The sequence below is a fragment of the Condylostylus longicornis genome, unplaced genomic scaffold (assembly GCF_029603195.1).
Source record: "Condylostylus longicornis isolate FDR11 unplaced genomic scaffold, ASM2960319v2 ptg000010l, whole genome shotgun sequence".
Taxonomy (NCBI): Eukaryota; Metazoa; Arthropoda; class Insecta; order Diptera; family Dolichopodidae; genus Condylostylus; species Condylostylus longicornis.
The window spans coordinates 6,974,053-6,988,713 of record NW_026577979.1 but is presented as its reverse complement, the minus strand read 5'-3'; the positions used below and the strand labels follow the sequence as shown (position 1 = coordinate 6,988,713).

At 23.6% G+C, this 14,661-nt stretch overlaps 1 protein-coding gene across 1 annotated transcript in view; it reads right to left on the bottom strand.

Moving 5' to 3' along the window:
* Positions 1 to 2,241: 2,241 nt before the first annotated feature.
* LOC129618749 (putative uncharacterized protein DDB_G0282499) overlaps positions 2,242 to 14,661 on the bottom strand; it is a 122,947-nt gene continuing 110,527 nt past the window's right edge. Inside the window, exons 5-7 of the mRNA XM_055533712.1 lie at positions 3,778 to 4,037; positions 3,282 to 3,374; positions 2,242 to 2,488 (exon numbers count right to left, since the gene is read on the bottom strand). Of these exons, the coding sequence (XP_055389687.1) occupies positions 2,384 to 2,488; positions 3,282 to 3,374; positions 3,778 to 4,037 (458 nt within the window). The 3' untranslated portion in view covers positions 2,242 to 2,383. The remainder of the gene's footprint in view (positions 2,489 to 3,281; positions 3,375 to 3,777; positions 4,038 to 14,661) is intronic.

The window sequence follows — 14,661 nt, the reverse complement described above, 5'->3', positions numbered from 1 at the left end:
ATGCATATTGTATAAATTGAACTATGTATTTTAAATCAGTTATCTGACACGGTGCAAAAAACAAAAAAAAATCTTTTTTGGAAATTTTGTAAAAAAAACATTAATTAAATCTTCCATAGATGTCAACATATTAGATTTCAAATGCATTGTAATGTGATCAGTCAAAAATAAAAATGACGCGGCGTTAATCTCTTATTAAGTTGCGCTAGCGTTGTTGTATGCGCAGTTGCATTCTGAAAAAAGAATCAAAGAATCGACATTACTGATTAAATAAATTGCAGAACAGGAATTACAGAAGTTAATACATATTTTTGAATTATTGAAATTATTCAACAAAATTGAACACGATGTCCTTAAATGCATTAATGAAGTACAAAAAGACATAAAAAATAAAAAAACATTTAAAATATAAAATTTTTCTAAATCAACACAGCTTTGTATTTTAAATTTGAAATTTGTTAATAATTTTCATTTTATAATTTTTTTTCTCATACAAAATTATACAAGAACTTTTTAAAATGAAAGTAAAATAATTATGTATGCAGACTAGTGACCTGGGATCTAGAGAATAGGACTATGCAATAACAGAACCATTGCTTTCTATAATTTAAATAGATTTTTCCAAATTGAAAAGAAATTAAGGATTTCAATACATATTACAATGTAAAATTTAATTCGTTAATATTGTGGAAAGAATTGTTCAATATATGAAAATGCCTATATATAATATGAAAATGCAAAAATCGCATCTGTTAACGAATACAGTTAATTTTCAAAAGGAAAATCTAATTTCAGCCCATTTGCAAAGGATAATTTTTTGTCTCATCAAACTGAAGGCATTCCAGTACACATTAGGTTCAATTGACAATTATATTTATTAAAAAGTGGAAGAAGAAAAGAATTTTCAAAAAAAATATAATTTCGTCATTCTCAATTGGAAATTTCTCATACTCAGGTATGTACATACATATGTACAATAAAATTTTTTAATTGAAAATCTTTCTTTACTTATAATTAAGAAGCGTTCTAAAATTTAAAGTTGAAATTAATTACTTTTATGAAAAGCCAATTATTCCTAGTATAAATTAGCTTACACAGTCACTCTTGGTATTACGTTTTGAAAACCAGTTGGAATAAGGGATATGTGTAAATTTAGATCTAAATGTAGCTTTATATCAGTTGTAGATACCTGTTAGGTAATTCCTCCTAGACAATATTAAAGTAAAATTTGTGTATGCAGCAAATATTGATTTTTACATTCTCAAACCCTCTGTCAAAATATAATTGAAACACCTTTTAATTCTAAATACTTTTTATACCCTGCAACTTCGTGAAGGGTATATATTCACTTTGGCGAATATTGAGCGGTATGGACATGTGCATATATGTATCTTGCTTAGCATTAAATTCTGGAAAGTAAAGACATGCCCGTCCGATGGCACGATAAGTTTAAAACGAATAAAGCAAATACCATCAACCTTTCACAAGTTGTTTTTTTATACTAAAGATGGACAAAGGGTTCGGATAAGTGTCATATAATTCAAAGAGGTTATTTTAATATTTTAAAAATTAATGAAGGTATCAATATAAAATTTTTCGGTTTGCACCGAGTGAAACGTTTTTACTTGCTTATATTCGGTTTTCTTTCTTTTGAAACATGTTTTTTTAAACCATGATTAAAAAATTTGGTTCGTTTTCTGCATTAACAACAGTAGGTAAACAAGAAATTTTTCAATTAGAAAAGTTTTATCCGAATTTTGTTTGATGTTAAATGTTTTATTAGAAATTCTCGACAGCACAAATATTCTATTAGAATTATTTGGCGATACGACAAAAGTTTCATTAAAACTTCTGAAATTAAAATTTTCCTTCTTGTTAATATTCATTTCGAGAATCACTTAAAATCACTATTTCTTTCTTGACTCTTAAGAATTAAAGCTGCCAATTAAATATCTCAAAGGATAGCTTTATCATAAATTTGATGAATAAATTAACGCTTACAAGACGAAAAAAATCATTTAAATTTTATTACAATTTTGTACAATTTTGAAAACATTAAAAGTAAAAGTGTCACCAGACAATATTGCTAATAAGTTTTTGAACCTTTTAAATAATTTTTTACATTCTTTTTAAAAAATTGGTGTATAGCTTTGCAGGCTGCTCAGTTAATGGATGATTGCTAAAAAAAATAAATGCTACAAAACTTTGAGACACAAAAATATTATTTTCTTATAGTTTTATAATTTTTTTTCAAGTCCATTTTTTTTATTTCTGCTAAATCTTACTCTTTAATAAATCAAATTCTTTACAATTTTTAAACTTAATTATTTTATTAAAAAAAAAACATTCAATTTAGATTATTTTCTTAAATTTTTTTTTACACTTAAGCTAAACATAATAATCGTTTCCACAATGGAGGTTTTGGTGGCAAGTGATTCGGTAGTAAAGCATCCCAAATGGCAGCATCGAAAACGTCTTTAATTTTATCCTAAAATAATTAAAAATAGAAAAATTAATAAGAGAAATATAATTAAATTTATTTTAGGTAATAAATTGTTAAAGGTACACTTATAGGCTGTAATTATGTGATAGCTTCTTTTGAAAACTTTGGCTAGAATTAAAATGTTTCTGAGCTGAATGAATGCTTTAAAGTTTAATTTCTTTTATATAATCTTAATATAAAATATCTAATGAAAAACTTTTTAAAATGATAAAATTTTCATAAAATTTTTAGAGAAATTAAGTTATTAATGAAAATCACCGACCAGTATAGGCTTAGACGATATCTAAGCCTATACAAAAAATTGGTTTTACGATTATTCAAAAGTTATTTAGTATTTAATCTCATTACATTTTCAAAAAATGCTTTATTTTAATATTATATTAAAAATTTAAGAAACTACATGATCTTTATCAAAATCTGTAGGTTCTCAATTTGTTTTTAATTTTATAACATTAATAAAAAAAACCTATAAAATAATTAAGTATTTGCTCTTATGCCACAGGATTGTCTACTCTAATATTTATTCTGACCACACTGTAAATAAATAAACCAAAAAATATTCTACTTATATCCTAAAAGCTTATATAAATAGACACATTTCAAATAATTATTGACAGACTAATATTATTATATGTGAAGTTTTATTAAAAAAAATATTAAATCCCAGTAGGTAATAACAAATAAAATGAAATAAATGAATATAGGGATTCCATATAACATGTTACGTACATATGTATGTAATTTTAGTGTATTATTCAATTATAGTATGTATACTAACCTGAGTTAAAGATGATGTTTCTATATACTTGGAACCAATTGAAGTAGCAAAATCACAAGCATCCGTAAATGAAATCGGTTTTTCTCCTTGAGTCTATTTTTGATTTTATTGTAGATTGCCATGAAAATAATAAATAAAGTAAGAAGGAAAAGAAAAAAAAATTAATATTTACTTTATATATGTATGCTTGTATGTTTGTAGAAATAGAGATTACATAAAAATGAAGTTTAATGGAAAAGTTTAAATAAAGTTATCAATTGGGAAAGAAATGTGAGTACAAATGTAAGGATATAAAATATAAGAAACTAGACATCCATTATCAGTTAAGTAGAAAAATATAAATCTTCTTAATTCTGAAAGCTTTCAAAGATTTTATATACTTTTTTTTTTATTTTTAATAAAAATTAAGTTTTAGATTTAATACATACTCGTAATATGTGTAAGGATTCATATTACATACGATTGTACATGAATACATTTGTACATGCATATATACCTGTAATTTATTTAAGACATGAATATCACTTCTTAAATCTGCTTGTGTTCCAACTAATATTAAAGCTGCTTTTGATTTTGAAAATTTTGGTGCCCATTTTATTTTTATTGAATTAAATGTATCCGGTTTAACAACAGAAAAACATAATAAAAAAACATCACTATCTGGATAACATAATTCCCTTAAAGGATCTAATGTATCTTGACCAGCTGTATCACATAGACAAACATCAACGGGATTATCATTGACCATAACTTCAGCTAAAAAAAAAAAAATAAATGAATCATACATTAGATACATACATATAAGTTTATTAGCAATTTTGTTTTCTTAAATTTTTGTTGTAAATTCATAATATACATAATATTATTTAGTTTATAATAATATAAAATGTAATTATCAATTCGATACAACATATTAAGTAGATAATTTTAGAAAATATTTAAAATTAAATGGAATAGAAATTAAGAACAAAGGACATATTTCTGTAATTGTGAGTTGTTAGCTGACTTTGTTTAGCTTTAAAGTTCTAAACGTAAGAAAACTCATTTACGAAATTAAGATTTATTTATTTATGAAAGTTGCCTTCTAAATGAACCAGTTCATTTCGTTAGTTCCAAATATTAATATTTGAATTGATTTATATTCATAGATTTATATTTAAGAGCGAACACATGCAAATGTACGGTCGCATGCAATTAAGCAATCAAACAGTTTGTTCATCAATTTTTTACAAACTGATTGCAATTTTTATTTTAAGCATTCGATTTGAATTGACACAATAATTTAGTTGGTTAGATGTACGATAAAATTAAAAATTTCATGTCTATTTGAGCCCTTAAGTGATAAAATTCCATTTAAATTGGGGGTAGTAACTATGAGTCTGTGAACCACTCATATTCAAAATTAATATGCGTGTAATTGAGCCACATTGAAACAACCTAATTAAGTAATATTTTATATATTTATAATTTTACAGAATCTGTGTAAGATAGAGGTGTACATAGCTATTTCGCCCATTATTATTATTTTTAAAATAATTTCATATAATTTAAGTCTGGAGAAAACAAAATTTCCGACCTTAAAATTTTAGAAAGATTTAAGCAACCTTAATAATTCGCAAATAAATGCGGACGATAAATAGAAAACGATAAAATGCGGACATTTAAATAGATTTTTCAATGTCAGTAGAAGTTTAGATGCTGAAATTTTGCATATTTCTATAAACAGAATAAAAAAAATCATGTTGTTGGCATCGCAAATAATTTTACAAAATATTTTGTATGCACAATTCTTATTTAATTTTAATTTTGTACTTTTTCTGACCGTAAATATTATTTTTTTTTTAGCACTTTGTTTTTCTTTTGTTCCAAATCACAAGAGCTTGAAGTTTATTTAAAATTTTAAGTCTATTAATGTTTCATTTAATTTTTCTAAAAAAGAATTGTAGGTACATACTAACAAATGAAACTAAAATACCAACATAAATATCATATTATTCTATTTTCTATATCCGTGGGTATACCATACAAAGAAAAGTTTTAAATTACAAAGCAAAAACTCTTTTGTTCTATATAAATTATTTTCAAGAACATAGAATTTTTAGATATAAAATATAAAATATAGAAACAAAAGGTAAAAAATCTTATTCTAACCTTGGAAATTATTTGTTCTTCTACTATAATATTGTATCTTATTTCCACCTAAGTGTATTCTATTATTCCATATTTTTAATGTGACCATTAATATCATTTAAAAACGAATCCTTGCTTAATTTAAAAGTAGTTAAATTTTAACATTTTAATTAAATATGTGTAAATTTACATTGTAATAGAAATTTACAATGTTTTTTATTAATGTATGGACTTGTAATTTAACATACGAATAATATTGTAACACGAAAACTATAATTGAAAGGAAAAAATAAAAAATAAATATAAATACAAACAAAATTATGATGATATAGGGTTACAATATAATAGTCACTTAAAAGTTGTTGTGAAAATAAGAAATCAAAAGTATATTGTGGGTTTGTTTAAGAATTTAAGAATGAACTATTCAATTTATCTTCAAAATAAAACTAAAATTTAGCTACATCTCTTGAAAAGGTTTTTTTTTTTGAATTCCAATTAGCAATTTATTCATCTAATAAGAGAAAATGGTTGAGAAAAATACAATGTAGATAAAAATATTTCTTTTTCAATGCTCCTTCAGTAATTTTAATTAGAATACAATTTTGAAACAAAGAATGAAATTAATTGCACAGCAATTCAAGAATATTGTGTACATTTTAAAATTTTAATATTGTATTCAAATGAAAATAAGAAGTAAGAAGATTAAAATGTAAAAAATTTGATAAATCGGATAATACAATCTAATTTCCAAAACTCAAACATTTTACAAGTCAAAAATGAATTTAGCACAGAAAATAGTTTAAATAAAATGAATGAAATTCTATTTATTAACAAGAGAGAATTTTCGATAATTGGACTTGCACTTAAAATTCCAACTTAAATATTAAAAAATTTTTTAAACCTCTATACTGTAATTTCTGAAGTTTTTTAAAATAATTCTTAAACCATTTTGGGATTCAAAATTATTCGCCTGCAAATCTTAGTGGTATAAGTTATATTCAATATTAATATTTTTAATCAAATCAATTTAATATGATGTGCATTTCTAAATTGTTGAAAATATTTAGTCAATTCTATGTGGACAAATATAACAGATCGCATTTTGCATTTCTTAAATGATATTTTCCACAAATACTCATTTACCTAATTTATTGTTGTTATTCCTGAGTATTTCAATTCAACAAATATTACAAGTTTTTTTGAGATTAGATGTAAAAATTTACAAAATTAAGGAAAATTAATAAAACAAAAATTAAAAAGTGTTAATAGAAAATGAAAAAGTGTTAATAGAATTAAAAAATTTCTATTACTCGTAACACTCAATATGTGAGATAAATAAAATTTGTTAAATCCACTAATATTGGAGCAATGTTTGTATATTCTATATATGTATATTTACATACATCTGAAAAAAAATTAAAATTATGAAATTTTGAAATTTCAAGGAAGAGCATACCATAAATTATAGGATTAAATTTTATTCTTGTAATAACTAAAACTCCATTTTTACAGATTCGTGAGTTTGGCATTGTAGGGACGAATACCTGCCTTTATTTTGGTACGCAATACTAAACTATAACAAAATTATTGGATTTGAGAGAAATAATTTTTTATTTATCCATATATTTAAATGTAATGTTTAAATGTTAATGTAAAGGTTTATTTATGTAAGTGTATTTACTTAAGTAAATACGCATAAAAAAAAATAAGGAATATTTCCATAATTTGTTTTTCATACATCATTAAGTCTCTTAAAATATTAGACCTTCTTCTCAATAAAAAAAAAAATTGAATATTTTGAATATAAAATTTTATTTTCTTCATATTATATTCAAAAACCATAAAAAAGGTAAACCTGTTCGAGTTGGTAAATTTTTTCAAGTGTTTATTTTTTTATTATATAAGCAGAAAAGACACAAAATTTTTGGAAAAATTGAGTTTTTCCAGAAAATATATAATATATATTACGGTAAAAGAATTTTTTGAAGTGAAATTTTCAAAATATTTTTCCTAGTAATTTCTTTTTTAATAAATATTACGGGTTTTCTTAAAATATTATAAATTTATTGATATAAAAATAGAAAAAATATTTAAAATTATTTACAAAAATACCAAATGTTTAATACTTATACTTAAATATTATATAAAGTTATTTGGACGGTTTTTCGCACATTTTGAAATTTATATAGTAGACAAGCTATTGATATGTGTAGGGTGATTCCATACAGTATTATCGTTGTTCTTTTGAACAAATGAATTACTTTACTAAAATAATATTTATAAATATTTTAATAATTAGTTTTCAGAGAATGAACATAAAACTAAATATTTTAAATACTTTAAATTAAATTTATTAATTTTCTTTTGTATTTTAGGTTGAGAATGCGAATACATTTGCGGCTCATATGTTGAGAATATATCGTATCACTTAAGAGCATATAGAACACTTTACACATTACATATACATTTGAAGGTTTAAGATAAGGTTGCAATTAAAGGTTAAAGATACAAACTTGAATTATTTACTCGTATTTAGATATTTAAAATTAGACTAGCAATTTGATACTAAAAATTATCAATGTTAAATCAGTGTTAGTTAACAAAAATTAAATTTATTTGAATATTTCCTCCATTATTAGATTTTCTACAAATTGCTTGTATTTCCGTTCTTTATTCCTTCTTAAGACTTTTCATCCAAAATTTAAAAAATATTTGAGTGTAAACTGATTCATATCTAAAAATGGAATATTCGATTAATATTTTTTTTTTATAAAAATTAAATTTTTTAATCAATTATTTTCTATTTATATCCAACATATGAAATTTCAATAACAAAATTTTCTACATTTGACCAAATCTCCTAAACAATTTATCTTAATACATAATATAATTTTGAAAATAATTTCTGTTATCAAGAAAATTACATTTTAATTTAATTTGCTATTTGCACAGCTGATTGCAATTCGATACGCCATAGTATTACAATTTATAACAATCTATAATTGCATCAATGATAAATGTTTATGCAAAATATAAATTATGGGGTGTTATATATTTTATTTTTTTCATTCTACCCATAACCACCGGTTTAAACTCAAAGAACCATTAAAATTTTGTGCTATACAATCGATAGTGCATTATGCATCACTTATTGAAATCCATATTCTCAAATAAAATCCTTATTTTTCTCTTCTTCAACCATATTTTTTTCGTAAAAGTTTTCTTTTCGTACAAGGATGCAAAATGTAATATTAAATAATGATTACAGAAAATAACCTTTTTTTAGTGCTATAGATATAAACGCTATAAAAATTTTGTAAATTGATGATAGAGAGCTCGTATTACTTTTAAAGTCCTTTGGGTTGTATAAACTTATTCATACAAAAACAACAAGAAAGCACTTAGTAGGTAATGTTGTTATTGAATCCTTAATTTCATTTGTAGTTATGCATATTTCTGGTTTCATTGTTTCTGTGTTTATCTGATAATGTATCAGTCTAAACGGGAGATATAAACAAAAAAGCGTTCATGGAAATTGAAAAAAAAAAAAAAAATATTTCGAAAAATGTTCCAATTATTCACCTGAAATACATAATATATAGAATTTAAAAATTTTTATTTTAAGTATTGAAATTTTATGGGTTTAACTATGAAATTTTAGGAATACTTCTGCAAATTTCTAATAGTCTATGTTTTTATAAATCACCAGTAGAGTAAAAATATCAAATTAGTGTAATAATCCAATATGATATTTCGGTTAAGTCCTACAAAACAATAATAAATTTTTAGACACAACATTTTTAGTCACAATTCTAGAAAAATCAAGATATTCAATATGGTAAAATTTTTTGGACTTACAATTTTCATGGTAAATATACATGATAAGCGGTAAAATGTATGTTGAAAGACGTTACAATATTTACTATACAATTTACTTCATCAAAGAATAAGATGCCATTTTAATTATTACATCTAGGTATTATACTAGTTAGATAAGCGATTTTATTTTAAAAAAAATTGATTAGTGTGGGAACTTACGGCAACCTCGTGATTTCAGCAGGAAACGGAAAAAATAATTTTTAACTAAATTTTAATAGATTTTTTTTATTAAAATCAACATTGTTGTATTAAAATTTCCGAATATCATACTGTATGGCATCCCAAAGCGTTCAAAATCAATTCTATTTTCGTTTTCATATCATTTCCAAATTTTCAAAAAAAAAAAAAAATTAATATTCAATAAGAATAAAAAAAAAGTTAACTTAATATCTCATATACGGATACCTAGTAGGTTTCCTTCGAGTATTTATTCAGTTATTCATGCTTTAGCTCCCCTCCAAAACACTTATATGACTATATAAACATATATACATATGCACAAATTGTTACTGTTACTATAATTCTACAATGCAATATCGTCTACATTGAAAATTATATCTATGAAATGTAGGTAAAAAAGAACTTTAGTAAAGTAAAATTCTCATGACAGCAATTTCTATTTAAAAGAAAAATAAAGGAAAAAAAAATTACTCCATAGTAAATTTTAATAAATGCATGTATGTGTGTATGTACATATATAAAAATGCATAACGTAAAACTGCAAGTGAATAAGATAGAAGAAGAAAATTGCAAAAGATCTTAAATATAATTTTAGAGTTTGACTGAAATTTTAAACTGAAAATCAAATACTTTTATAATTTTCGAGAAAATATTCTGACAGATTAAGTTATTGGGATAGAAAAAATTTAACATTTATTTTTTAAAACTTTAGCAAATTAATTTTTTTTTTCTCTCTTTAAAATATTCACGCTAAAATTTATTTCAACTAACAGAATTATTTTTTATATAGTTGCATAAACTTCAATTACTTTTTAATCAAATAGTTGAAATTGGAAGGAAATTCTGATTTGATTATTTTAAATGGAATTAAAAACATTCTATTCAAATCTTATACTGGATACGAAACCAAATTTTTATATTATATGAGATAGAAAATGATTTTTTGCCTAATTAAATTTGATCTTAGATTCATGGAATAGGAAATTCCGAATGACTTGAAGGATCCTTAGATAGATTCTATTAAGCACGACTTTTATAAAGTTGATTTTAAACAAAGTTGCAGAACTGTTACAAAACATTTTATTCATTCTAAATGAGTTTTTGGGTTTGTTGTCCACTATAATTTATTAAGTTAAAGGATTTATTTGGAATTTTTTTAAAATTTCTTTCATTTTTTTCTTCTTTAAAATTTCTCTTCTGATGTTTAAATACTCTCATAATTTTTCTTAAATTCTCTTACCCAAAAGAAATAATTCTATTAATCTTTTTTGTAAAACATTGTAAAAAAAATTGAAATTAATAATTTAATTTTAGCTTAGCTTTGCTTTATTCTTGGCACACAGTAAATGTTATAATAAGACTCCAAAATAGCAAAGACGTTGGTCTTCCTCAAAAATGTTAATGAGGAAAAAGGCAGCGTTTTCAAACGCTGGCAATCTGTATTACAGTCTTGTTCCAAATTGCTTGATCCCTATACATATTCTCACTGAAAAGAACTTCTATTGAAAATAAACCGTCGCACATTTCCTTGTAAATTGGGAGACATCTATCTTTCTAAAATGATGAATCCAAAGGGTTCTTTTAGAGATTCACGATGTTTCGTAAGAGAATATCTCCTTTCCGCGTTCTTTTTCCCTTTTTCATTTTGATTTCTTATTTTTTTGTGTTTTTTAATTTTAAAAAATATTTCACTTTCTGCTATTTTTATACTGTTTTTAATAGAAAGTATAAACGAAATGAAAATGTGTAATAATAAAAGTTAGAACATTTATTAAAATTTATATTTCTTATTCAATTTATGAGTTGTAATTGCTGAGTTTCGTAATAACACAGTATTACAACAAATTTTTAAGTCATGGAAACTTTAAATTATTTATTTGGTATAACATTAAATAACTATGTACTATAATTCAGCAATTACCACATACTCGTACATATGAACTGTATTATTTCAGTTTGAATACAGGAATATTTAAACTCTTAATGTCTAAATACTCTTAATATCAAATTTCATTAATTAATTCTAACAATTAAGTGCAGTTCAGTAAATATATTATTACTTGATTTTTCATTGACCAGGATTTTCTACAAATACCAAATACCTACAATTTAGTCTAAAGAAATTTTCCTTAGGATATGCGGTTATATTATAAATTTTATAATATTTTCAATTTTATATTCTTTATTATTCAAATTATTTAAACCATATGAATTTTTTATGTAAGTACGTACCTACACTGCACCTGTGTTTGGTATAGAAAATGCATTTCTATTCAATTCATGATTTGATGCAAATGAATTCTCAAGAATTTTTTTTTTTTCGTTTTTAAGATGTCTGCTCCAATTTTTTTGTTTTAATATGTAATAAGAAAACATGTGAGCAACTATAAACTAATTTATTTTCAATGGAATATGTATAGAAATTGCAAATAATAATAAAAATATTCCTTCAAATGGTTTATAGGGAGTTGAATATTGTTTTTATAAATATAGTAATTTTTTTTTAAATAACTCACAAAATATACCATACTCAATAACTTAATGACGAAATTAAGACCAGTTATTTAAAAATATTATAGAATGTACACAATATTACAAATGTATTACAAATTAAATTACTTAGTATAGTTTCGAAAATACTTTTTAATTCATTTTATGAAACCGATTCGCAGTTATTTTTGTAAATTTCAATATATAGTAATTTTAGGAGATTAACAACTATTACATTGTTCCAATGTAGTCTATCAGATCTTATCTATAGTTTATTTAAAAAAATTGTTGTTGCGCATTCGCCTCATACAAGAAAGAAACACTATATACAAGCACTATAAACTGTATAAAAGCACTGTAAAAGCACTTTACTGTATAAAATTAATTGTTGCACTATGTACAAACACTATGCAAATAATAACGCACTGTATAAAAATATGGTTGAAATGTCAAATTAAAACTCAATTTCCAGAATTTTGCGATATATTAAGGTAAGAGAAAGCTAAAATTTTACATCATTTCCAATGTTAATGTCTTTTTATACTTGTAGAAAGAAGACTTAAATTTTGAGTCCATTTGATTTCAAAATTTAAAAGACTTACATAAAATTAGTTACTCTAGAGTTTCAAAACCATATTTTCATAAACGTAAACCTACACTTAAAGCCCTAGTAGTTCCGATCTATAAGCAAAGGCTTATACTTATACTAGGGCTTTACTAGGGGATCGGAACACTAGCTACACAAAAACATTTTATCTACTACCTCAATATCTATACAAAGAAATGGTATACAAAATAGTGAATTCAGTATATAAGAATACCATGTATAAGTACACTAAGTAAATAACAAAAATTTTCCATATAGTACCATAACTCTTTCCAAAATTTGTTAAATAACTGCATAATATGTACATATACATATGTAAACGATCGGTAGAAAACATGTAATAAAACTAAATATTGAGGAATTCTTACACTTGTGTCATTTATTGAACACAATTACCCAACATAATGTTTTCATATAAAATTTTATTAGCTCAAATTACCATGTAAAGCAACTAAGTTTTCAACAATATCTTTGCAAAATATTCAATATAGGAATTTATTGCAAACAAAGTTATTATTGATTCAATTTCAATATTACTTCCACTTTCATCATCCGTAATTTTCATATTCATATATACATAAGTACGTTATGTACAAACATTCTACCCGTTAAAACTGTTATAAACCGAATGATTCATAAAATTATAGTACAGTGCTTATACTCAATTTTGTATTTTATGAATTAATTTTACCTATACAACAACAAAAAATCAATAATTTAACTGATTTGTTATTAGTTTATTATATTATGTAAAATACACAATATACTTACTGTTATAAGTTGTACACAAGGAATACTAAAGGAACAAACAAAAGTTTTTATGCGTATTTCTTAAGTGGCAAATCAATTCTTCATGTTTTACATAGCAAAATGCTTAATTTTTATTTATTTTTTTTTTTTTTTTGGAATAAGTATTGAATAATAATTTTTATATTTTGATTTTTTCTGATTTTTATGAATAAAAATATTCTTAATATTAGAATATTTACTCTTTATAAAATGTATTTGACCAGAATTTTAATAATCTCGGTATACACAGAGATGTTATATCGTAGTTTCTCAAAAATTGTTGACTTTCTGAAAATTTGTAATCGTAAAGAAATCTGATATGAACAGATTAATATGTGAATATTTTATTTATATTCTATGAAAGGTAGGAAGTAAACTTTAAGTTTATCTAGCTAAAAAAATGTAAATTTGGTTCTTAATAAAATAAATTTTCGGTGAATAAATTTCCCTGTAAATTTCCCTAATCAGAACCCAAATATTCACAAGTTCAGAAATTGTGAAATATCAGCAAACTATCAATTAGCTCCTACAAATATAGTAAAAATGTAAGATTAACTCTTAGTGACAGTTCGGTTTCGGAGCTCTGATGTTCCCGAACAACTTACCGATTCCTTTGTTTAACTAACAAGAGTTTAAAAATGTAAATTATAATGAATGGTTATTTTTTTCTGTATATAAGTAAAAGCTCACTTACTGATAACTGAGTATCAGTACGTCTTTCCGCAAAAAGTTGTCTGTTTTGTCGAAGACGGAATTCATATATTTGTTTGGAAAATTTGTTTAGTGTTTTATCAATGATCAAAAATGTTATATCAACTTGTGTAATAGGTCTAGTTCTTGAGACCTGAGATGTCCCAAATCGATCAACGTTAAATTTGATCAACATTCAAAAAACATTGCACTACGTTCACTATCACATTGAAGTGTTTATTTATTCTGCACAACATACATTGCTGCACAACATTTATTCTGCTCTATTTCGTGTTAATTTAATCTACACAACATACAATACGATATGTTTGACAGAGAATATGAGGTAATATAAAATGTAATAAGACATTTTATATAGTAAACATCAATAATCATAAATTCAAAGTTGTACCTGATTGATTACTAAACACAGTAAAATTAATTTGTTTGCTAGAATTAAATAGAATGCATTACTTTAACAAAATTTTTGAGAATATCCGAATTGTTTTTATTTAAAGGTGTTACGTCAAGTTGGAAAACATTATGTATGTATGTATGTATAAAGAAAATATATTTATGTATATATCCACATAAAAATTATATATAAATATTAGA